Source organism: Stegodyphus dumicola, chromosome 11, assembly GCF_044657685.1.
Source record: "Stegodyphus dumicola isolate Sdum_Otavi_A_Nest chromosome 11, ASM4465768v1".
Taxonomy (NCBI): Eukaryota; Metazoa; Arthropoda; class Arachnida; order Araneae; family Eresidae; genus Stegodyphus; species Stegodyphus dumicola.
Window position 1 is genome coordinate 90,996,510 of NC_140778.1, and position 27,893 is coordinate 91,024,402.

At 34.7% G+C, this 27,893-nt stretch overlaps 1 protein-coding gene across 1 annotated transcript; it reads left to right on the forward strand.

The window, feature by feature from the left end:
* The first annotated feature begins 171 nt into the window (after nt 1-171).
* On the forward strand, nt 172-27,662 carry LOC146994201 (CUB domain-containing protein 2-like). Its single transcript, XM_085826319.1, has 5 exons — nt 172-175; nt 8,548-8,761; nt 16,008-16,138; nt 22,320-22,509; nt 27,566-27,662. The coding sequence occupies exons 1-5, from the start codon at nt 172-174 to the stop codon at nt 27,660-27,662; spliced, it is 636 nt and encodes a 211-aa protein (XP_085682445.1).
* Nucleotides 27,663-27,893: the final 231 nt, after the last annotated feature.

The following is a 27,893-nucleotide window of genomic DNA, read 5'->3' on the forward strand; positions in this document are numbered from 1 at the left end:
TTTCGTTAGATCCATGATGGAGAGTCATCAAATGCACCTCGTCTCGCTCGTCTCTGTGGCTATGATATGCCACGTAACATCATTTCCTCATATAACTTTTTGTGGATGAAATTCAAAACGGAGAGTTATTACTCAGCGCGCGGATTTTATATTGTCTATGAAGGCATAGAAATGGGTAAGCAGTAAATATTACTGATCTCTTAATATTTATTTGTTCAAAAAATAGAAATTCTTATTAGAAGTTTAAACTGCAGAGGCTATTCTCACATTTTTAGACCATTTTTCTCTGCTATTAAAATTGCCTGCTTGGAGGCCCATTTTGAATATGCAACTGTATTTTTGAAAGTATAAATTATCGTTTTTAACTTGACAGTTTGGCTTTCTTGAAATGGTGCTCTTAAAAAAAAATGAATGAATGGTTATGTTTATGCTCATTCGGAAGAAAATGATTCGTACTTAAGCATCAAAAAAGCAGCTGCATCAGGACAAAAGAAGCAGCTGCACGACAAGATTCGCTATTAATTTCGTGGAAAAAATGAAAAGAGAAACGTGTATCAAGGCCATACCCTTCACTTCTTTTTCTGCTAAATCTCTCAATGTACACTGCGCAAAAGGGAAAAAAAAAGGAAGGGGGGACAGTTCTATATTTCCCTTCTACTGGACGAAATTCAACTTGCATTTTTCATGTCCCGAAAGCGCGACGTAGGATATGTATTAGATTTATGTAAAGTGTTGTTCTAATATAGGTATTTTGACACAAAAATCAGATTTTTTCTAAAATAACATATCAATTTGTTTTCCACTTCCATTCTACGACTCAAGTTACGCAAAACTAGCAAGTTTTGTAAAAATCACACGAGTAGTTTTTAAAAAATAAGCTCTCAAAATTTTAGCTCCCACATTGTTAATTGAATTTAGACTCTTTTTTTTTTATTAAAATTATTTGATTCTTCCTTTCACATTTCGAAATTCAGGTTCATTCTAAATAAAACTGACCGATTTTTTTTATAATTTATTTTTAAAATGTGTAATTTTAAATAATTTTTATAAATTTTTCAAAAAAAATTGAATTATAATCTGTAAAAGTTTTATCATCATTTTAAAGTAGACGTATTTCTAAGCATACCCGCAAAATTTACAGATTTGTATTCAGAATTTCCAAAGATATACGTGAATGTATATATTTTCGCGTTTTGAAATTTGACATATTTGTTGAAAACAATGAAACATCAAATGTGGTTTAGACACTTTGCTAAAATTATTTGGAAGTAGAAACAACGTGACTTTTTTTTCCGATCATGCACAATGTAAAAAGGTAGGAACGAGGTGCCTTTTTGTCCGCTCCGGCATAATGGAAGGGAAAGGAAAATTGGTTGCCATATATTAAGACGCTCGCCAAGTGAATTATTCTTGGCGCAAACTGAAAAAAATAGTGCCAAGACAAATTTTTGAATTTCTCCGAAATTTTCGCACCAACTTTTACAATTATATCCAGACGTAATTTGAGTCGTAGAATCGAAATATGGAAAAAAAAAAAAAAAAGTACTTTTCCGTTTCGCCGGCGCAAATCTCGCCAAGCAGACTTTGTTGGTAGCAACATACATTATACACATAAAAAAATTTAACAAACGTTAGTTCTAAGAATTTTTTATTTTGAATGCATAAACATTTTAATATGGTTTAAAATTTCGTAAAAAGCCAATAAAAAGACAATAAATTTGTATAAAGACATTAATTTAAGAATTTACTATGCTTTCATGGTTCAACATTCTGATTCACCGATTCATATCACGTGAGCCCAAGTGATCTCATATTACGTAAACTACGCTACAAAAATCTAATTGTCTCATTAATTATCTACATTAATTTCAAGTTTAAATGCAAGAATTATTTCAATTCGTACGAATAGCTTACTCAGAAATTATGTAAAACCGCTAGTGCATTTACTTCGCTAATGCATTGTCATTAGAATTGATGAATTTAACCCTTGATTTTGCCTTTTCTTTATTTTCGCCTTCGGATGGGCGGTCTGGGCTCTAGTTGACTTATTTACCGCGAACGGTCTTAGGGCATAAAATTTAAGTATCTTGTAAAAATTCTATGCAATTGTATGCCAGTATTGAAAGAAACAATCAATCTGATAAGAAATGGCGGCGACTTGTTTCGAAAATGAGGCGTAAAAGGTTACCAGCGAAGATATTGCGTTTGGCATCAATTGTACCATTGTTGGCGACTTTATCGTTTGCGCCGGCAAAACGGAAAAGTACCGAAAAAAATTGATATGTTATTTTAGAAAATGTCCGATTTTGTGTCAAAATACCTACAGGGGTTGGACAAAAATATGGAAACACCTTTAAAAAAACATGTTTCTTTGCTTAATATGGTGTAGGAAACCTGTTGGCATCCAAAACAGCTTGCAGTCTTCTCGGAATGAATAAATACAGTTCCTGTATGTTTGCCAAGGGAATATTATACCATTCTTCCTGCAAAACGGTGGCAAGTTCAGATAACGATGTTGGCGGTGGATAACGAGAACGCACTTTCCGTTCCAATGTAGACCACAAAGGTTCGATAATATTCAGTTCTGGTGACTGTGGTGGCCAGGGAATATGGAACAACTCATCCTCGCGCTCAGAAAACCAGTCCTGGACAATGTGAGCTGTGTGAACAGGGGCTTTGTCGTCTTGGAAGACACCATCACCATCGGGGAACAAAGTTTGTACCATGGGATGAACTTGATCGGCCAAAATGTTCATATAAGTCTTGGCAGTCATGTGCCCTGACACAGTTATCATGGGGCTAGCAGAGAACCATGATATGGCTGCCCAAACCATAACAGAACCCCCGCCATGTTTCACTCTTGGCAACAAGCAGTCTGTATTATAGTCTTGAGATGGCGTTCTCCAGACGTAAACTCGGCCAGAAGTAGGAAACAATGTGAAAGAAGACTCGTCAGACCATATTACTCGCTTCCACTGCTCTATAGTCCAGGATTTATGACTTAAACACCCCTTTTTCCTGTTACGGGCATTAGCATCACTGATGAGTGGCTTCTCAATTGCAGCACGGCCAGCAATTCCCTGTTTATGAAGCTCCCTTCTAATTGTTTTGGTACTCACAGGGTTCGGTAACACAACATTCATTTCAGCAGTAACTTTTGCAGCTGTGGTCTTCTTATTTTTCGTCACAAATGTCCTTAATGATCGTCTGTCACGATCACTGAGAACACACTTTCGTCCGCGCTGTGATTTAGCAGATGATGTTTTTCCGCTTTTCAAATATGCGGAATAAATCTTCGATACAGTACCTCTTGAAACACTAAACACCTCGGCTACCTTGCTTACGGAAGCACCTACCATACGTGCTCCAACAATTTGCCCACATTCGAAGTCTGTTAACTCTGACATAATGCAATGACAACCTCACATAACAGTACTCCGACAACAACTGAACTGTTTAGCACATTTACGAAGTTGTATAGATGGCGTCAGTAGTCAAAAACGCCAGCGCCACCTACATATTTCATTAAAATCAATCTTTCTTTTCAAACATGCGTTTCACAAGGTGTTTCCATATTTTTGTCCATCCACTGTATGTTAGAATAATGCTATGTGTAAATATAATATATATATCCTAACTCGCGCTTTCATTTGAATTTTGTTAGTCGGCTCAGTAGAACGGGAGATATAGAACTGTCTTTTTTTTTTTTTTTTTTTTTTTTTTTTTTTTTTCAGAGTGCGCTTTTTTTTTCAAAAGCGCAAATATCCACGGATATTTGGGCTTTTGGGTTTTTAAAAACGAATTGTCCAAACGTCGAGCTACAGACCTCTTTGGACTTTGGCATTAATACCACAAAGTCTTTATTTTCTTGGAAATTACGGTGTAGAAAGATAATGAAGAGTAAGAGTTTTCAAATAAACTAAAAACACTTAGATAAAATACCTTTGTAACTGCAAAAAGCTTCCGACTAGCCTCTGCGTAAGGAAGCTAATTTTCACTACTTGTTAAATTTAATTGACTGAAATTTACGCTTTACATTGTCTAGCTGCCTTTAGTTTTAATGATGTAAAGCAAAACAGTATTTGAAAATAACGGATTGAATTTCTAAATCTACGATAACCTTCTTTTGAACAGATTATACAAAATCTTACGTTATGCCTGTAGAGTAAGAGTCGTTTTCTGAATAGCTTGATGTGTATGCAGTCTTCATTTTCCTAGCTTATTGCAGAAATTAGTAAAGAGGAAACAAATCTTTTGGAGTCAAATTTGACTTTATCGTGCATTTATTTATGTGAATAATTTAATACCATTTTCATTGCCTCAGATATGTAAATGAAACAGTAAATTTCTTCATGTGTTTTTATGGATAAAAACTCAGTAGTTTATATGAAATTGTAAAAATTCTCTTCCTTTTACATATTCTCGCTCATCAGATTGCTTAAAACCACATTATGTAAAGAAATACACTTCTGCGCTAAATTATTTGTAGTGCAGATTATAATTGATACAATTATAGATTTTCAGTAGCGGAAGGAAGCGGAAGGACAAAGATTCAATCACTGTGAGTAGCTTACATATGACATCATTTATACTGTTAGTCTTTAAGTATGAACCATCCAATGACTAAGACTCGATATTATCACCAAAGCTAGTATAAGTATGTATAGTCGTTATTTGCATATTTTTGGTGGTAGTGAAAGGCAGTTAGGCACCATTTTGGCATTACACCCTGTATTTATTTGTTATCATCAACCAAGTAAAGTTATAAAAGCAGGAGGAAAAATATCAGTACATAGAAGTGAACGACGAGGAACTCATAATATATCTTACTATATTAACCATAAAACTGTGAAAACGATGCGTATTTGTCAGCAAATTCTCAGCCTAAAGTGTTAATCATACGCCGCCGATTTATTCATTTTCCCCCTACGATCATCAGCAGAAGAATTACTCTGAGCAATCATCAGGGTTATTATGCTGGGCACTAACCTTTATAGGCGTTGGCGTAACGTTTATAGGCGCTATAGGCGTTAAGCCGGAAGCCGTGGTCACTGAATTAAAGAGACACCTAATAGGTGTGCTGCCGTTGCCTCCTATGAAAGGACAACTCGACTGGCGAAGTGGCTCTCCGACCGAGCACTAAGAAGCCTATGAAAGGACAGACAATTTAAATAAATGCCTTATACGGGATTCGAATCCGGGCCATTCGATACCACAGTCAGAGTCACTAACCACTTTCTCCGCTGGGCATCCTGGTTAATTCATAATCTTTTAATTCCTATGAGGAATCCTATCTCGTAATTCCTATAATTATGACCAATGCCTGGTTTTCCTATCTTGTAATTATCCAAATCCTTTATCTTATTTAAGCAATAAACTAGAAGAAGATTTACTTGACCTTTGGAAACAGCAATGGACATTGGAAAATACAGGTAGAAGAATTTTTCTATTCCTACCTTGTACCCTCAAGAAAATTATTATCCTTCAATAGAGCAATCACCATCTTTCGCACCTCACATTTCATGTTCCTTTTCTAGAATATCTTAACAGATTCGGTCTCCATCACTCAAACCTATGAATTGCGGACACACTGGCACTCTTGATGCCTCTTTAACTGCGAAATCACAAATGACCTCCATCGCAAGCCATTTACCACAACGTCAGCACAACTCTGATTCAGATAAACACTACAAAGCAATAAACTTTAAGATATCATAAACTATTTATCCATCCACTGCGAAAATTTAAAATCTCCATAAAAATATTGAACAAGGAGATTCTGGTCTAATTAACAATATTGTTAAAGTATGGACTTCTACATATATAAACTTCTACAAGATATGGACTTCTACATATGACCTTTCTACATATAGACATTCTTTCACTCCCTTCATGACATGGACTTCTACAAATAATTATATGGACTACTACATAGACTTTATACTTTTGATTTTATGACTTTGTTAATTTTACTACATAGACTTTATACTTTTGATTTTATAACTTTATTAATTTTACTACATTATTGACATTATGGAATTTCACATACATATGACCATTCTACAAGATATGGACTTCTACATATGGTCTTTTACATATATTTATATGTTGACTTCTACATGGACTTTATATTTTATTTATATTTTATTTTAAAAGTTATTTAAGTTGAAAATTATATTATGTATTCAACATTTCTAATTACTTATGTTTTGTACATTAACCAATTGTAACGTAATATGTACACTAAATTATTTTAATAAATGTCGCTGAGCTGCAGATGGTTGATTGTACCCATCAATAGACCAGGCAAACCGAAAGTCTAAATGATGGTGCGGTTGCTCTATTGATGGTCTTCTGTCTTCTTCTATCTTGTAATTCCTATAATTACGCCCAATGCCTTCATTATTCTTGAAAGGCTTTATATGGGAGAAATCAGTTGTATTTGTCACACTAGATCTGAAAGAGGTTTATTTTGATTTGGTTTATTTGTTTGCATTCGAGGACTATATGTCTAAGAGGAGGGATGCTTTCGCGGAGGTCTTTTTAAGGGAAACTGGCTCGTATGCCCTCTACGCATGAGGAAGACCACAAAAACGCCCAATACAGGCAGCCCGTTCATCGAGATTAGAACCACAGGCCGAACTACCAGTGTTCAGCAATTTTACCGCTTGGCCGCTAGTGGGCGATCTGAAAGAGGATTCGAACCATCAAATCTAAACTTATTTGAGAAATTTATCAAGTGCCATTCTTTCTTATTTTGGGGACTATCGCACTTTGCAGCGTTGGCGCAGTAACAAGAACAACAGCAAGATATCAACTCCGATCATTTTATGCAAAAAGCGTCTTTCAGTCTTAGTATTTATATATATATATACCGGAGTTTAAACATTCTTTACTGCTCTAATAACTCTGATGCTGCTGAAGTTGTCGTTGTGCAACCCAGCAGCGGACGAGAGGTAAAGTCGCTGAACACTGGTAATTCTCTCCGGGATTCGAATCTCGGCTAACGGATTGGCTGCATGCTTGGTTTTCGTAGTTTTCTCCTTGTATACGAGTCAGGTTACCTTAGAAATTTCTCCATAAAAGTATCTCTTCCCTTAGGCAGATAGACCTCGAGTGCTTTGCCGTAATCACGTAAACCATACAATGTTGTTGTGCAGTGTGGTTGACTCTTATACAAGCAATCTAATTATTTGTTGGATTTTTTTCACAATTATTGGATGACTTGAGCCCAGCTAATTTTCTGAGGATTCCTAAAAGACGTCATCCAAGTTATGTGTATAGTCGAAAGTTCGTAGCTTTGGCATGAGTCCTTCAGTGTCGATGGTGATAGAATGACTTTATGTTCCGCACAGACCACCCAGTGTTGATCAAGAACACCTGAAAGAATGAAATCCGATGGTTTTATTTATCTTCCCTTCCTTCCTCAGTAACCTCTAGGGAAAACTTCCGGCATCATATATTTTAAGTATTTTCATCCCTTTTAGGAGATTCGCAAGCGGGCCTAGCGATTTAGCAGCAGGCATTGCTAATTTACCATATGATTAAAGTGGCTTTAATACAACCATAGGTAACAAATCATTACTCGAAACACTTTTATGATGTGTCTTTATGTTGTGATTTTACTTATTTTTACAATTCTATTAAATCATTACTCGAAACAATTTTATGATGTTTCTTTATGTTGCGATTTTACTTATTTTAACAATTCTATTAAATCATTACTCGAAACACTTTTATGATGTGTCTTTACGTTGTGATTTTACTTATTTTTACAATTCTATTAAATCATTTCTCGAAACACTTTTATGATGTGTCTTTACGTTGTGATTTTACTTATTTTTACAATTCTATTAAATAATTTCTCGAAACACTTTTATGATGTGTCTTTACTTTGTGATTTTACTTATTTTTACAATTCTATTAAATCATTTCTCGAAACACTTTTATGATGTGTCTTTATGTTGTGATTTTACTTATTTTTACAATTCTATTAAATCATTACTCGAAACACGTTTATGATGTGTCTTTATGTTGTGATTTTATTCATTTTTTAATTCCTTGAAATCATTACTCGAAACACTTTTATGATGTGTTATTTAATCGAAACACTTTTGTGATGTATCTTTTATGCTGTGATTTTATTTATTTTTAGAACTCTTTTAAATCATTACTCAAAACACTATTATGATGTTTATTCACTCGAATCATTATCCGAAACGCTTTTATGTTTTGACTTTATTTTTACAACTCTTTTATTATTTAATTTTAAATCGGTTAATCACTCAATATAGATTTGAATTAAATTTATCAAAACATTTTTAAATTTAATTATAATATATATTATCAGTTTACCATATAATATGTTGAAATAAATGTAATTTATATGACTAGTTTAAAACTTAGTATTGACCCATGAACGTAGAGATGCATGCAGTATTACTCAAAATAGCAAGTAGTTATATTTGTTTACTTTTATTCAAATTCATTACCTAAAACTTTGGTTTGGTTTTCAGAATATTTCCTCTAAAATGTTCATTTTTGCAGGTTGTGGTGCCTTGTTAATTGGTAATGAAGGACAGATATCTTCACCCAAACATCCGTTTAGTTACCCACATTCTCTTACATGCAGATGGCTTATAAAGGCTCCGGAAAAACATGTCATTCGTTTGACCTTCACTTCTTTCGATCTCCAGGAAGACAATGAATGTCAGTTCGATTACGTTGATATTGAAGAAAGCAATGGGATGTCTTTAGGAAGGTGAGATGTGTTCTAATAACTAACAGTATAAATCGCTTATCTTTAGTTCTCTGGTTTCTATAATTATTACACTGTCGGAACTTCAAGGACGGCTGTTCATAGACGCAAATAAATATTGAGACATTTGAATAATTTGATAATTAAGATAAGTGCATTTTATGACTAATTAGTGTATATGGACTGTTTTAAATTTTAAAAAACAGTTATTTTATGTTAATATGCTTTACAGTCCTTTTCTGCAAGAATGCTAACTTCTAGTTCACATGCATTCAAATGAAGTAGAAAGGATTAGTATTTAAAGCAAGATTTTAGACGGGAGAATCGGAACGTGGTCTGCCTATTAACGGTCACATTTCCTGGTTGATTCTTTTAAGAGCAATATATTTGCTGCCATTAGGTTTGCCACATCGGTATTAATGCAGAGCCAACTTGCGCGTTTTAGTCTATGTAGCCTTTTGACTAACTTAAGTAACTTAGTCATAATTTAAAATTCGTTGCTTTTGATTTAAGCCATAAATGCTGGCTGTTCTGAAAGCACAAGTAGTGTCTTCCGTTAAATTTATTTGAGTTCAATACAAGGGTTTTCTACACCCTTCGTACGCTTTTACCGAGATTACAAGATGTTACGCCTTCGTACGTTTTTGCCGTAGAAATAATTCGATTTAATCTTAAAAGTCACGTCCTAAAATATGTTTCCAAAGAAGACACAACTCTATAAGCGTTTATAGATGAATGCTTTTTCTTTCCGTCAGTTATCGGATTTTTAGTAATTAAATATTTATGAAAATTATTTTTCGAGATGCATTATAATTTAAATATCCTCTGTTGAAATTGAATGCTTAAATTAATAAGGTATTCTGATTTAAATGATGACATAGTGTAAAAAATTAATAAAATCTGTCATCATAAAATCTATGTAAAATATTTAATTGCGATTGTACTAATTGTAATAATTTAAAAAATGGAAACGGTAAAATTTGTTTGGGGAAAGTAAATAGAACGGAAAGTAATGGAAAAAATAAAAACCTGCTTAACCAAGCAACATGAGATGATTTCGAAAAGACCTTTCATGTAGGAATTGTGTGCGCGTAAGTACATAAATTATGTATTGTAAATTAACAGAATTTTTCAGATATCAGTAATTTTGAAAAATTGCTAATAAAACTAGTTAGTACCAGTAATTAATTGATTTTTTTCCTAAAATACTAATTCAAAATGTAAGAATAGATAATAAATACAAAGCATAGTTTCAGATTTTAAGAGTCGCGCAAAAGGGTTTGTTAAGGTTTTTTACGCCCTCCCTGAGTTTGCAGTCTACCAGTGTGTCGCTACACTCATCTACACTAACCCATAGTTGATTAAAAGCTTTCACACGCTTTTCTATTTTTTTCCAGTTGTTTCTCAGTTTACGGTATCAATGCTCATTTTTCTTACTAAAAAGGCTTCACAAAATTTTTATTTGGCATTTTATTATTAACGATTTACTCGATTTGTTAAAAATCACGTTCTGCGCGTTTACGATACTTAAAATTCGATTCAACACCAAAACCACAAATTACTTAAAAACAATGTATCTTAGAATTTCCGACAGACAGTTTTGCGCTTATAGATAAGAGTGATTTATTTCATACAGATTTACCACTGCTCGCTTTGAAATCGTTGAGTCTGTTAATCGAAAATTCATTAAAGGTTTACAGAACATGAAATAGATAATAAAATAAATTCGAAATTCGGTCTTCCAGGCGTCCATGTTCGGATGGAGGACTACGTTATTCGAAATTTGATGCCTTTACATAACGTTGCTTTTCACAGTGCGATAAAAGTACATTCATTCATTTAGATTTTTCATTATATGGTTACTTCAAATATAATACAGTGCAATAATATTTGGTAGCAGTAATTTCAAAAGTGATACACCGATTATAGTGATTAAATGAAAAGTACCGTTTCGTGACTAGTATCTCATTCGGGACTAAGGCCTCTTTTAGGCTAAAAATAAATGTTTTATTCAAAACTTGTCAGACATTACGAAAAATTTATAGAAGACTGAAAGAAGTATTAAAAAATGTTGTCCGAATAAGCAATTAAAACAAAACTTCAAAAGCTTTAGAACAGACATTTTTTATTTTAACAATAACAATGATAAAGTAAAAACTGGTAACCATGGTAACACTTTGCGACTGCGCAGATACTCTCACAGACGATATGCTAGCGCATCGCAGCACAAATACAAAAATGTTAAACATGTTGACCATAAAATGTAAAATGATGTAACATAATGCTAAACATTTTTTATGTTAAAAAATACTTACATAGCTCGTTGCCGCGAAAACGCTGAAAAAATTCTTCATATAGATGTATTAACAAATATATTTTTTGCAAACTGGTTTTGAAAAGAGAGGCATAAAAACATTGTTAAATAACAGTCTTTTAATAGAAAATCAAATCCAATTTTTTTTCTACACTCTGACACAAAGGTGAGCGTAAAGCATGCTTTTATCTGCTTGGCTTGGAATAAGCTTGTATAATTTAATTATTAACAGTATAATGTATAATTTGCCTATAGCATGAAAATTTATTATAGAAAATCTTAAATATTAAGTACCATACCGTCAAGAAAACTATTATTTTTGAAGAAATATATTGTGTTGTTAAAATGATGACAATGAAAACTAGTAGAATTGTATCATTATGTTGAAAGAATGATGGCGTAATAGTCAAAAGTGTAATAGTCATAAGTAGTCATAAGTGTTCCAGACAAAGTAGGATTCGCAGCAGTTTCAGCAATGGTGTATACGTAGTACTCTACGCTATGCAAGAATCTTTGAATTCTTAGTCTTTAGCGACATTAAGCGGCGAAGGAATTGATCCACTCTGATCCACTCAGTCACGTGCTGTAGCATATACACTAAGATAGACTTAAAACCCGGCAAAATGTTTTTATTAAGTTTACTATGCCAAGGCATCCTAGGGGTATCTAACTAAGGGGAGGGACGCCTTCGTGGAGGACTTTCCGAGGAAAACTGGCTCGTAGTAATTTACTAGTAATACGGTCACATGTAATAAACCATGAAAACGCCCATATAGCCCACCCGTTCGCCTGAAAATGAGCACAGGTCAAAACTACCAGCGTTCAGTGATTTTACCGCTCGGCAGCTGGCAAGCCCAAAACACTTTTGATAAAGCCTACACGCTGAAAAGTTGTTTTCTTCAATAATAATAATTTTGAAAATTTGGAGATTCGTATGACATTCATCATTAGTAGCCTGCTAATATTGGGATCTTTTATATTAGTGCTAGGGAATACTTTGTTTTAATCTGAAGTTAAAATATTAAACGCTGTAACATTTGGTAAAAACAAAGCATATAGATTTTCGCACAAATAAAATTTTAGAGCAAAAATCAAAAAAAGAGTAAAATAGTTATGTAAAAATTATTTACATTAGTATAATTATTTTAATTGCTTAAATAAACATAATAATCGCTTATTATCGTATAACTAAAAAAATTAATCGTTATGAATTTTTTCAGACTGTAAATAGCTCACAAATTTTTGAGCAAAGTTAAAAATATACAGAATAATAATTAATTACCGTATTTGCCAGTGTATAAAACGTACTTTTTTCCTCTGAAAATAGGTTTGAAAAACGGGGTGTGTCTTATACGTCGATACTCAGTTTATTTCGGAGTTAAGCGATTTTTTTCTTGTTTCCTTGCGGAGTGTGGGAATATTACAGTCACGTAGAGTACAGTGAATGCGCATTCGCTGTCATCGACGATCACAGCTGGGTTCGTTTAAACTTTCTAATTTTTGTGAAAGACTTTTAAGTGTGTGAAATTTCTACTGTTCAGTTTTCTTAATTTTGTTGGCAAGTTATAACTCAAAAACAACTTCGGCATTGTTTTAACATAGCATACAAGCTACGTGTGATTGCATATGTAAAAAACATGGAAATAGGGCTGCAGAGAGGCAAATCCGCCTTCCCCCCCCAACTGAGAAAATGATAAAAAGTTGGCGGAATCCGAAAAGGTATCTAAAAAAAGCAACTTAAAGTAAAACATATCCTACCAAGGGGAACTGCACAATGGCCTGAACTTGAGACAGAGCTAAATACTTGGATTTTAGACCACAGAAAAACGGGACTTCCAATCTTTACAAAAATCATTAGTCGTCAAGCGAAAACGATAGCGACTCATAGAGAGATTGTCGATTTTAATGGATCAACATCATTGTGTTCAAGATTCATGAAGAGAAATTACTTATGTAGGCGGACTAAAGCAAAAATATCCCAAAAGATGCCAGACAAATATGAAGAAAAAACTATTGAATAATTATAAGGTTTTATACAGTAATAAAATTTTATCCGTCAAAAATGTGTATAAAAAGGGGCTGCGTCTTGTACACTGGCAAATACGGTATATTATAATTCTAATATTTATTATCTTATAATTATTATGACTGATTAAAATAATATTATTAGAATGCATTGAAATGATAATATAATAACGAAAATTATCTTATAAAATATATTAATTTAACATTTATTTGCTGTTAAATAATTATTTTGTAGTAATTAGTATTATGTAGCACATTTTATTATAAAATTTTGCATATACAGCAAACTTGGAAAAAGCTAGTATTTTTGCAATAAAAAATTACATAGATGAAGTTAAACACTTTCTAATCTAATAATTAATTGCAAATAATGATCAGTTTAGATTACTTAATAGTAATTTTCTGCCTCCTGTGCTGTTTGAACGTTGTGGATACAAACAGGAGAAAATAGGAACGGAAAAAATCCTTATTACATGATTCATGGCCATCTATCTTATTTCGTGACTAAATTGCTCCCAATGACGCATGCATGTTTGTTCTTATGACCGCGTTTATTTTCCGCTAAAATTTCAAACTAGAGTATTATTTTATCGAAAGAATCATATCTTCAGCTATTTCGGGCAGATTGAAGAAGGTGGAAGAGGCTGAACACATTTATATATTTCCTTCTTGTCAGTAAGGTGCTTCGAAAATCTGTAGGTGATTTTTTAATGCTCTTTGATACTCGATACTTCGCTGACTATACTGGCACTCAGCAGGAGAAAAGTCCTGCTCTGTCTATGTTTGAGACCCAAATTGGGCCTGACTCGAGTTGAAATCCGAAGATAATTTCTCCAGACGAGACACATTTCAGGGGAGAAAAATGCAGATGCGCTTTGCATCTGGGTTGAACACATGAATGTGCAGTTAATATGCGCTATGACCCTTTAAAATATTACCAAAATTAAGGTCCATGAGTAGGAACTTAGACAGAATAACTCAGAACAAATGAAACAGCAATGAAAATTTTCTCCAAACTGACCGTTTGCATTTGGTGTCAAGCGCACTGATTGGTTGGCTAGGTTACACCGGTAAAATAAAGGAAGTGGGCAGTTCGCAATGTTAGCTGGGTTATAAAGTGCTCTGTTAAAGAAATTTTCGTTGAAACTGTTTATAAACTCTTTAATGAACTCCAGGCTGAGGTCTGCAAGGAGGCTTCTATTACGTATAAACCAAAGGGGCTCCTGTTATAATCTGCAAAACCTTATTTTGAAAAACTTGGAGTTTTTTTAGATCTTTAACAGTGGCATTAGCTCAGGCAGGTGAGGCGTACGTCATAACCACTCGGATGACCATACGTAAAGTCTCCTCTTTAAGTTCAAAGCAAGTTTTTCACTTTTTAGGAAAAGTCTGATAGTCGCATCAAACGCTTTACCGTACATCTTGTTCACGTGATCTGACCATGTAAAATTCTGGTTGAGCGTGACTCCGAGATATTGCGCTTTATTAGTCTTGAAACCGGGGTACCGAAAGGTTTAACAGTGCTTTTAATTTCCTGTCTCTCTTGCAGTATCTCCTGATAAGTAGGATTTTGGATTTTTTGGGCTAGATGCTAATCTTCCTTTGGCTGCAGCAAAGTTCAACGGCAGGGATCTTATTCTGGAGCTTGGCTATAGCGAGATCAGGTCCTCCAGATTTGGAGATTATTGCTGTGTCCTCTGCGTAGCTGGGGAGGAGTGCATTAATGTCATCAGTAAAACTTGGAAAGCTGTTGACAGAGAGTATATAAAATATTGGTCCTAATATAGATTTTTGGAGAATAACCTTCAGAATATTTTTTGTACTGGATATAGAATTGCGTTTGTCAGTACAGGTGCATTTGTCAAGGAAGGAATTGATCAGCAGAATCAATTGCCTAGGGATATCCAGTTTTATGAGATTGTACAAGAGTCCTGGATGCCAGACGCGGTCAAACGCTCTTGAAACGTAATGTTCTTTTTGGAGTACCGAAGGTTAATATACTACAAGGTTTGTTCGTGTGTAACATCACTAACTCCTACTCTACTCAAAAGGAATTTCTTCCCAACTCTCTTTGTCTCTTGGCATTGGCCACATCTAAAAGCAAGCGACATTAGCGTTGGGAACAGCCTAACCCTGTTTGTGTGCTGAGCTTTGTAGGTTCCATGAGACCTAAGGAGGTAACTAATAATTGACACAAATGCACAATTTTCAGCTCTTTATGAATGCCTGGTGATTTTTTGAATCTGCAAAATAATGCAGTTCCTTATTGTGCGCGTTTAAAACAAAATGGCTTAATCTACAATCTGCTGACCTCAGGGTATTCCACAAACCACTGCTGCCACCACTGTATGTTTAAAAGTTATTGAGGCCTTGTAGAAGAAAATGTAAATCTAACTGTATACTTTCAGTGTTGTGCAACAAAGAGAACAGCATTCTGTGCAATTATTGAAATTGCTCGAAAGTGGCACCAGCACTTCGTTGACTCACGTTTAGAAGTCCAGTTGCTCGGAGCAGTGTATTTTAGATATACTGTAAAGATGTGACATCATACCTCGCCCCCTTTAAGGTGAGGAAGAACAGATAGATGATAAGAATAGACAGGAATGGCATATAAAGCCACGTTATTTGATTTACAGATACCCAACATGTGGATTTATTTGCTAATTAACCTGTAAATAGGGTATTCATGAATATTTATGTAAATGGAGTTTTGAATTAAGTATTGATGTATGAATACTGCTTACATGTAGAATTTAAAGATAGAAATACGTTTTGGTATAGAACATGTTATTTTATTTCTGAATTGCAATACTTTTCTCTGTATTATAAGTTCTAGTATGATAGAAGATTTACAAAATAAGCATATATCTGCATTATTAATCATTTTTGGGTTTATTACTTTATTTTTAGGTTTTGTGGCAACGGAATACCACCAATTCTCACTTCAGTGAGTAATACTCTTATAGTGAAATTCGTAACGGATGCGAGTATAGCAAGAGATGGGTTCACTGCTAATTATGTATTTTTGAACACCTCTAAAGGTAAATATGTAAATGCCTTATTTGATTCAATGGACATAAATTCACATTCCTTTTCATTTTGGTATTGTGTACTGATCAACTGACTGAAATGCTAAATGTATATGGAGGATATTTTCATAACATTAACGGTTCTATAGTTAATGCATTAATAACGAATGCATTCGCTATTAATATAAGATTAACATAATAATATAAGATTAATATAATACAATAATATAAGAATAATATAATAATGTAAGGTTAATATAATGTAATAATATAAGAATAATATAAGAAATAGTATAAAAATATAAGAATAATATAATATGATAAGAAATATATAAGAAGAGTATAATAATATAAGAATAATATGAGATAAGAATGAAAATCCTTTTGCTAAAATGTAATGGATTTGATTTTAAAGTGATAATACTACAAATTCGTATAGATGATTTTTATGCTTTCTTGAAAGCAACAAATTTTTGCGAAAATTAGTGATTATAGAAATTTTATATCAATTTTCAACATGAAAATGGATGAGGAGTTTGTACATGCTGTTCTCCCATGTGAAAACTGCATAATTAAGTTACCAAATATCTATTACTATGAAAGCAAACGCAAAGTAATATTTTTATGGTATGCATACTGATAAATGATACTGCTACTGACGTTATTAAATGATTTAGCTGAAATTGCTTCTATTACCGATTTTCTGATTTAGCTTTTTCCACTATAAATTCCTCAATTAGAAAGCGAAGTTATTTTTTCGACGTCAGTTTTAATGTCGATTAAGTGATACTTAACTTAAATAAATATTTCTATCATAGCTCATTAAATTGTTGTCTTACTGTACGTCCAGAGAGACAGAATTATTGCATTTCCCGTACGCTGTCATTTTCAGTCATTGTCAAAATGTTCAGTCATTATCAGAATGTTCAGTCATTGTCAGAATGACTAAACAGCAGTATTATTTTCACTGGAAAACTGATTTACTGAGATGACTTTCAGATCTTTTTAACTGAGTTAAAGCAAAACATATCCAAGAATTCATGGACAAATAAAGAATGAAAAAAATGTATAAGAATTCAAATTTTAGCAATCGCGCAAAAGCATTTGTTAAGGTTTTTTTACGCTCTCACTGAACTTACAGTTTACCAGTCTGCCGTTTCACTCACTTCTGCTGTCACCATTTTCTTCGAACTTACATCGTTTCATGTACTGTTGAGCAAAAGAACTAACGTCTCTTAAGTGGTGCTATAAAGAGCTCAACTTAGGTCAAAATACGTTGATTGAACAATTTTATGAGAGGGATTTGTTCGCTAGATTTACTTCGACAGCGTAAAGGACGAATAAATAAGCCTGAAAAATTAGTTGAACTGTTGAGAAATTGTTTGTGCAGTGAAAATGCAACGCTGGCTGGGTACTTCTACATCAGTGGGTACTTGGTAGATTACGCTATGAAAGTGACGATTGCTTTCTTCTTCAGGTTCCAAATTGGGAAGCAAACACATTGATATCAACGATTGGAAGGATCGGCAACGTATTCAGATTGTTGGCGAGCCTGTGTAACAGACGAGCTTGAAAAAGCTGGTTACAGCCATTTAACTGTAAATCACAAATTTTATTTCGTTGATCCAGCAGTGGGTGCTTGCACCCAGAATGTGGAAAGATTGTGGGGCTTAAAGGCCGATGCTATTCGCACCAGCGGTGCGATTAGCCGCTGGAGCTATTCGCACAAACATTAATCACGCATGCGCATGAGTTGTCGCATCCATCATTTGAACCCAATAGAAAAGAACGGATTCTACGTACGCGAACTGCTAAGTGTTGTAGTGAATCTTTCTAAGGGCGGGTTAAAGTACCACGGCGTAGTTTACCATTTTTTAAGCGTTGGCGATTTTCAAAAGTTTAGAAAGGAAAATGGGTTCCTTTCCTTATATATATAAAAAGAAGGAACATATTTAATTTTATTAAAGTATATATAAAAATCTGATGTGTACACCACATGACTTCCTTGTACGGAATATTAAATTATGCGCATTTTTTCTTGCATTTCATTTAAACTTATTGGATTGAATTAAATCTACTTCGCCGACAGCGCATAAACCACAATAGAATAAATGCATATTTTAAAATTCACTAGTATTTGCTTACCATAGCGACACTCTGGCGCTAGATTCACTTAACAGTATTATATTTCGTTCATATTATAACTCATAATGCACAAAATTTATATCATTAAAAGAATAGTATTATCTAATCGTTGCCAGATGTTCTATTCAAATACTATAATAAAGCTAGAATGATGTATAAAAGAAATTAAGCAAACAAAACAAAAAAGGAACAGTTTCTCACAGACGATTGAGTATTTCTCATTTAATTAATTCAGTTCTCACTCCGCGAGAAGCCAAAAATATATAAATATATACTCAAAATATCTATATTAAAAATTACGAAGTAAATTTTAAACACTTATTTCCTCGAAAAAATTCCAGAAAGGATTAAGCATGATTTAATTGGCAATAATAAATGAAGGCATTATCTTTGTTGTTGCGAAGCTAAGTTTCTCTAGATTGGCAACAAATCCACTAGTTTGCTGTTTCAAATGTAAACAGCCCACCAGCGGCCGAGCGGTAAAGTCGCTGAACACTGGTAGTTCGGTCCGAGGTTCGAATCCCGCGAACGGGCTGGCTGCATGGGTGTTTTCGTGGTTTTCCCCATGTGTAACGAGCCAGTTTCCCTTAGAAGGTCCTCCACGAAGGCATCCCTTCCCTTAGGCAGATAGCCCTAGTGTGCTTTGCCATAATTAAATACACACACACACATACACACAAATGTAAACAATCAATGGCAGCCATGAAAATAAAGGCTTAGCGGGACTTAAACAACTTTAAAATTGTTGATAATTCTAAAAATAATGCATACAGATTTACTAAAGGCATACAAACCTTAACCGGAAGATAAAAACAATATAATTCAATCATTTTTAAAGCAAAAAATGTACAATTTACAAACATATAAGAGTAAAGAAACTGAGATCACTGAGCCGGGTAACAGAGTGGATATATAGTATATAAATATATTTATATACGTTTGGTGCGGCCGATTGCAACCAAAATACGAGGTGCATATCTACATGTTATAGCAGTCCTATATACAAACTTTCAACGTTCTGAGGCTACTCGTTTTTGAGTTATGCGAGATACGTACGTACGTACGTACATACGTTCGTACAGACGCCACGAAAAATTCTCTTCAGAATTAAGTTTAAAACAGTTTTATAAATTTTTTGGAGGAAACGAGTCTTTTATTCTGTTCTTACGTACAGATATCACGCAAAAACATCGTTAAATTGCATTCGATAGTGGTCAAAATGGATATTTTCGTTGAAATATGCTGTCGGAAACTTTTCGCGATTACAATACTTCCTTTTTACTTTGTACAAGGAAGTAAAAAGGGCAGATTTTTATGTTCACAATGTTTATCGCTTTCCTGAACGGTTGGAATAATTTAAATGACTGATTTTTTTTGGGGGGGGCAAATCTTGTTCACATTTTTTGTACGTCTTAGAATACATTTAACTTCAAAGATGTGTTTTGCACAACCAAGACTTTAATTCATTCTTCTTTGAAAATTTTCGTCTGAGAAAATATAATAAAAATTAGACAGAGGACTACTGTGTAGAAAATTTAGACATGAAATAAGTTAAAAGCTATTAAATCAACTATTAAATGAATAATTAATCATATAATATTGGTTATTAACAATTTTATATGCCTGTTTATTTTTTTTATGGAAATACTTGGCATTTTCAGGACACAAAATGTATTTCAAAAAACTTTGAAATATTAGTACAAACACATCAATAAATTAAATTGAAATAAATAATGGGATGTAATTTAAAAGAGAGAAATAATTTAATGTAAAAGATTTAGTTTTAAAAATTTGCACACACAAATAATTTATCACATTTTATAAGGTTTTATTTCATAAATAACTTTGAATTTGAAATATGGCATTTGAACCTATAAACATGAGTGGATACTAGAAAAGTGATGAATAGCTAATAATATTATAATTTTGAGTAAGTTTTCTTATTGAATAATAAATTCTGACAGTCCTATGCTATAAGACTAGAGTCTAAGTTTGCATAAAAATTTCTCTGTTAATTTCTCTGAATTTAAGTAATTTCTGTAGCCTTTTTGTCAATAGATTAAAGATTTATTAACTAATTACACGTCCTCGCTTGCAATTAGAACCATAATTAAATCCCTGTTTCATCTAATCATTTCCTGAACATTATCATGTATATAGACTGACTTCGTCTTTGTTACTGATAATTATTACTTGCAAATTATTCTCTCGCTGGTGAACTATTAACAACCTCCGTTCTCGCTACCACCTGCCTTACGGAAATCAGCATAAAAAATGGTGGTACCTGCGGCTGATTGTGCGCATGCGCGAACGTAGGTGGTGTAAATAGCTTCTTAGCTATTCGCACTGTCGGTGCGATTAGCCACTGCGCTGTGTTAAATGGCGAAACAAAAAGCAAGCCGCCCAACCTGTGTAGTGATTAGCGTCAGTCACTGCCGTGCCGAATGGCCCGGTCTCGAATCATGGAGAAGGCATGGATGTTTGTAAATGGTTAGTGTTGGTACGGCATGGCGGCTCTCTAAATATGCGTCGAGTCCTCTCGTGTGGCTTAGTGGAAGGGAAGGGGACGAGAGACCCCCGAACACGTCTCCCCGGGGGCTCTTCTTCAAAACTAGGGGTGGAACTGAGCTAAATTGCACTACCCCGTGAAAGATGCTCAAGGCTGTTGCCAACGGTAGGCGTAATCTAGCTCTCCTTGGCACGAGAAATTTCGTGGACTTGGAGTGACTACGTCAGACAAGTGAACATAAGCAACAACAACAAATAGCAAAGGCGTACGGCTCGACATCACCTAAAGTCTCATCTCTGGGAATTCTCGTGGTGGAAATCCTCTTGCAAAGACAGGCCTTTTGATGTCATAATAAAAGCAATCGCGGAGACATTGCAGTCGCAAACTCTATGCGAGTAGTTTAACCTTGACGACATTTCGATAGCATGGGCCATGAAATTCAAGTAGGATCGAAAAATGCATTTAGATGATTGATTCCTTTAAGGATTTTATATCGGTTTTTAAGAATCAGCTTTCAAGTATGGGTTTATCTTTCATAATTTCAAAAATTTTCGTGAAGAATGAAGAAATAAAATTCGACTGATATTCTGCAGTCATGACTTAAAATGGCCTTGGCTAAATTGTACGGAATTGCATGGTCATGGCTTAAATTGTAAGGAATGTAATTTTCTGTGCCGTTTGAATGGTCGTTGTTTATAGTTTGCAAATAATCCCCACATTTCAGGATTGGTCGAAGAAACCCACCTGACCAGGTCCCAAGCGTCCGGTCGGCTTACAATAGAGACAAAGTGCTCCGAACTTCTTCTCCGAAAAATTCACGTTCATCTAGAGGATATACTTAGTTGCGGATTTCATTAAAGTCAGGCTCTAAACGGGAATCTCAAAGGTACTGGTAAGAGCAGGAAAAAATATCTCCTGCTTTAAGCCATTAAACCGACGAAGTATCAAAGGCCTAAATTGGCTTACGTCATGGCTTAAAATTTCTGCCGACATGCCCTGAAATACAGGAAAATTATCGTCCTGATTAGTATGGAAAAGTGTGAAAAATTCAGATTTTAAATTAAATAAAACTAATAATTAAGTTAAAATCCATTGTATAGGTTAATTTTCAATTTGGAGAAGATAGGAACGAGTTTCTTGTTCAAGAAGAAAAATATTATGGATATAAAAGGTTTCATGAATAGTTTAAAATCTCGTAAATCACAGTTCTTTGTTTTATTCGAGATAAGAAATCATTGTATTGATCGTTAAAAGTCTGTAAAGATTGTCAAGATTATATAAAGTATCGCAGGTATAAATGAGATTTATTATTAATTTCTCACAAATGTAATAGAGTTTTTATTTTATAACATATCCATCAATGGATAATTGTTGCCCAGGATGTATGTAGAAAATTAACAATGTAATTTTTTTTAGCTATTACTTGATTATATCTCATTGAGATTTAAGTAGAATTCCAATTCAATTTTGTATTTAAAATTTTAGTTAACTAATAAAAAGTACCAAGTTTAAAGTTAAAATTTTTCTCTTTTTTTATAGAATGTGGTGGAACTTACTATCAAGAATCTGGAGTAATCCGTTCCCCTGGGTTTCCAAATAAGTACCCAAGTGATTCTGAGTGCGTATGGATAATTCGAGCAAAGCCATACAGACAGATTATTCTGAATTTCACTCATTTCCAATTGGCAGAGTCTCCAATGGATGATAATTACGATTATTTAGAAATAAGGTGAGTAGGAGCAATCATATATGAACACAACTACAGGTTATACTGCAAATATAAAGTAGATCGCTTATTGCTTTCTTATCAACTCTTCGGCTCTCAAATTTCACAAGAAGTACTCCCTTGCTTTCACTCAACTGAAGATAATAGTATATTTCTTGGAGAGCTCGTAATAATTTCCCTTGATTTCCAAAATTAGTTCGTTGGACTGGTCTGCCTGGGAGAGACCTGCAGAGTAGAAACTGTAAAGCCTATAGTCTGCTCCAGCTGTATAAGTGTAATGTAAATATTTACACTTAAAAAGCTGGAGTTATAATTGTAAATATTTATATTATGACTATTATTCCCTTTTGATCGACAAGGTCTAGATTACTTTTGTGACATCTTAAGAAAGTAGAATATATATGCGTGCATCTTAAAATATGCCTGAGAAATTGAGGCAATATACTTAAAAACATAAATCCATGTATTAAGTACCAGCGGCATTTTGTTACTAGAATCGCGAAAATACTTCTTTCTCATTGCAGGTTTGGGAAATTTGGGCTTACTTAGCAAAATAAGAGAATTAAGTCCTCTTTTGATCCATTTCACTGCGTATAAAAGACCTGCCGCTTTTGCTTGGAAAACTTAATTTTACGTGTTCAGTTTTTATTTTCGTGATCAATTTCAGTGACATAATTATCTATTAGCAAGTCACTCTTTCCACAGGAGGACCCATATGTATAATTATCGAGCTTTCGTAAAATATTTTTTTGGTAATTGTTGAAGTCTTTTAGCTAGGTGAATTGTAAGCATATCAAAATTTTCAAAGGCTCAACGGGTCACTACCTTGCATTTGTTTGTTTTAAAACCTGTTCTTCAGGTCATTAATAAAAATTTGTCATAGTGGAAAGTGGGGATTCTGAGAGACGATAGCACGTCGGCCAATAATCTGGCAACTTCGGTGGAGATAATTCTAAAATATCTAGTAAGCGTTTAAAAGCCAAGCCCTCTGGATTTAATCTAATTTAGTTCTTAATGTAATTATTTCCGCTGGACCCCCGTGGAGCTATGCCGTATAGCGCAACATGGAGCAGATATTCATGCCCACCCAATGATGCTCGATTGCCAAACTATTTCGGAAAATGCAATTTGCATATATACAGACGGTTCCAAACTCGATGGAGGCGTTGGATGCAGTGCTGTAATAAAATGTAACAATGAAGTTTTACAAACATGGAAAGGACACTTAGAATCAGGAAATACGATATTTCAAGCTGAAGTGGCCGCAATTAGGCAGCCATCGCAGTGACGGAACAATTTGATGAGCACACATTCCACATCTTCGTAGACAGCCTTTCTGCTATTTATGCAATCCATAATCCCCACCTTTCCTCTACTTAGATAGCTGATATCCAGGCTTTGCTTAGAGAGAGCGAGCGTCAAAGGACTATTCATATCTCCTGGATAAAGGCACATGCTGGATACCAGGGGAATGAAGAAGCCTCTGGACATGCCAAAGAAGCAGCAAGAAACGCCAATGCTCAGCCTGTGCCCATTCTGCTATCTAGATCTCATCTCAAGAGACAGATATGGACAAGGCATTAAAAAAATGGCAAGAGAAATGGGATGCACGTCCTCAAGGTAGAAGAGCTCATTTATTTTATCATAAACTTTCCACTGATCGACTTATCTCGGCACCTTTTGTAACAAGATTTGTAACGGGCCACAGCCCTTTTCCAGAGTATTTCTGTAAAAGGGGATTTGTCTCATCTAACCTCTGTGTGTGCGGTGAGGCTGGAACTCCAGACCATTATACATCCGTCTCTGTGAGTGGGCATTACATAACAGCATGCCCACTCACAGAGACGTGGCACATGCGGCTACTAGTTGATGATGCACCATTCATGTTCTTCTTCATTAAGCATCCTGCTCTGCTCAGAAAACTAAAACTCATAATGGAAAAACTGCAGGCTTTGGGACAGGACCTTCGTCATGCCACCTATTGCAGTACAGATTCCTGCCCAATCTTCAGTACTTACTGCTTTATTTCTGAGTGTCTCGTTGTATGGTACTAGTGCTCTTGTGCGGCATGTGAGTGTGCTATTTAGTGTGTGTATGATGGAGCCCAGTACTTGAACATTCTAAAGTAACTAACCTATCCACACCTACTATATATGTAAAATGCACCAGGGTAACTTATATGTGTTTATTTATTTATGTATATATGCATGTAGCATTGTAGAACTGACCTGTAACCAAGAGTAAAATGTTTAATTATTAATGTGGAATGTTTATGTACCTGCAACAACGTACGCATGAGAGAAACAAATATTATTGTAAAATTTACTTCCAGTGTTTAAACCTAGGTACACATAAAATGCACCACGGAAATGTTTAATTATTAATGTGTCATATTTATGTAACAGCTGCAGTGTGTGCATCAGTATACAATTATTGTATTGTAAATTACAATTATTGTAAAATGTTTTAATATCAGTTTAAAATGCTCAAATTTCAATATACAGGACTAACAAAAGTTTCTATTCAGCTCCTGACGCCGCGCTTCTGGGACGCCAAAGAATTATCGTGTTGTACAGCTGCGGATTCCGGACGATACCTGAATAGTCCTAGTAAGACACCCGGATCCGCTCTCACCTGTCACCTGTCCTAAATTGCTCTCAGGTGACAATTTTGGTGGACAACACATCGCCAGAAAAAACTTTACCTTTAGTTATTCAAAATGTTTTCAGTTTTACGGTGAAAAGTACAAAATGAATAATAAAATTCAAATGGTTGTCCACTGCAATACGTAGGTATTTTATTTCGACTTTTGGAAGCCTTTCTATCATCCGATTCGAATTTAAAGTACAAAACGCCGTTTCGAATATGGAATGAACCCAGAGAGCCCAGCATTGTTTTGTCGTAGGACTATAGATCGAAATGTCCTGCCAGGTAGGTTTTCTGTTTGAAGACTCCATTAAGTCAATTATAAATTAAATGTCGCTTTCCTCTATCTGAGCTATTCTGACTTCTTTGCTACTCCATAAGCCTCGATCAGTCGGTGTTAGGCTGATCAAGATTTCGCGAGACCGTATTACGCAGCTCGTATTTCGCTTTGACCCTAGAACCATATCGGGAGCTTCTTAGGCAAGGTCTTCTAGATAAGGCGTCGGCGTTTCCATGTGATGATCAATTCCGATGACGGATAGTGATGTCATTCCTGGAGTCTCTGAACCCACCTGGCTATTAACGTTTAGGGTTCGTGAAATTTAAAAGCCTGGTGAACAATGCATGATCCGTGCGTAGCAGGAATTTTCTGCCGTAGAGATAATGATGAAAATGTTCCATGGCTTTAACTATGGCTAGCAACGCTTTCCTGATGGCACAAGAATTCCTCTCCGATAAAAATTGCTCTCCAGTAGGAAAGGACGCATTTTGGCCATTTATTTTTTGGGACAAAGCAGGACAGGAACTTTCATTGTTCGCATCCGTGTCAAGAATAACTGGTTTGTCGAGCTGAGGATACTTCAGGATTGTAGCAGATATCAAAGTTTCCTTCAGATTGTTAAATGTATCCTCACATTCCTTTGTCCACAAAAAATATTGGTTGTTGTTTGTCAGCTTACGAAGAGCTCCTGCGATAGAAGGAAAGATCCTTCACAAATCTCCTTTAGTAGGTGCAAAGACCTAGGAAACTTCTCAGCTGATGCGCATTCTCGGGGCGTCACCAGTTTTCAACTGCTGACCCTTTATCTGGATCGGTACACATACCTTCCGTAGAGATTACATGCCCCAGGTAAGTCACTTGCTGTCAGAGTAATTTACGTTTGGAGGGACTTAACTTTATATTGGCTCCCTTCCCTTTCTGAAGCACTTTTCTAAGATTTTCTAGATGGTTTTCGAAATTCTTTCTGACGATGATGATGTCATCCATGTATGTCAGACCAGCTTCGTAGGAAAGACCTCTCAGCATAGTCTTCAGGAGGCTTTCGAATAGTAAAGTAAGGTAGTAAAGTCGTTATTTCTCGATTATCAGGATGTATCTCTACCTGCCAATATCCACTTTTTAAACCCCCAGCATCTGAAACCACTTGCTAGGAACAGGGTAGCTGTGTTTCTTCGTAACCTCATTCAGCCAGCGATAGTCAACGAAAAATTTGGTTGAACCGTCTTTTTTTATGACGTGGAAGATTTGAGATGCCCATGGACTTGCTGAAGCCTCGATGACATCGGTTTCTTGCATGTTCTTTAAGTCCTCTTATCTTTGCCTGCTTAGCAATCGATAAACGTCTTGGGTGTATCTGGATCGGTAGTTAACTCCCCATATTGATTTTATTCTGTGTCAAATTACGACCTACGTCAGAAGACCAAAAAAATGTTAAATGTAAATGTTATTTAAGCCTTTTGAGGCGTATTCTTTCCTGATTTTATTAAAACTGGGCCAGAAAAAAACCTATGCCAGTTACAGTAAAAGGAGGGTTTTCAGTAATTCTAATTTTTGGTTTTAGTTGACTAGTAATTTGTTTAGCTGGTTTCAACTTATATTTTCGACAAATTAAGCAGTTACTTAAAACTTATTTTACAATTTGTGTACCTCATAGAATCTAAACTCTAGACCTAATTTTCGCGAGCGTAAATGTCACCCCCATGAAAAGTTTTATTATGTTCTCGAATAATAATTAACTCTGTAAACTTAGACTGCTTAAGAAGAAGCACAGAGTGAGCCTCATTCTTCACAAATGCTCCTTCTATTCTTCCATCTATGCGCAGTACACGACAACTGTAGAGAAATGGGGCTAAATTCGAAAGTGAACTTACCATTTTTAATTTTCTGTAATTCTAGGTCAAAATCAATGTTTTACTCATGTTTTATCCAGTCTACTTCTGCATTTTAAAGTTCTTCTGCTGTGAGGGGACCTGCAACCGTTTGTCGTTTTCGAAGTTTATTAACAAACCGTTTAACTAGTGCAGGTATTCTTAGTACTTTTAACAAACAACTATATTTCCTTAAATCTAAAATAAATTTAGAATTTTTTACCAAAAATTTATTTTGCACTGTTCTTTCAAATTCCGTTTTTAGCTCTAAGTCTACATCTGTAGATTTTAAGTTCTCCCTTCCAGTAGGCCAGTATTCAGGTGATTGGCTTATCCACGGTGGACCGTGCCACCAAAGCTGATTCGTAGCTAAATTTGCTGAAGAAATTTCTCTGGACAAGTTATCTGCAGGATTGTTTTTTCCAATACAATGAGACCTATTATTGATATCTGATAAAGATTGACTTTCTTCAATTCTATTTTTTACGAAAGTTCCGTATTTACTAGATTGTCCCTTAATCCAATATAACCTAATCATCGAGTCGGTCCAAAAATAACTAGAAGTATTAAATTTAAGACATCTACTTACTTTA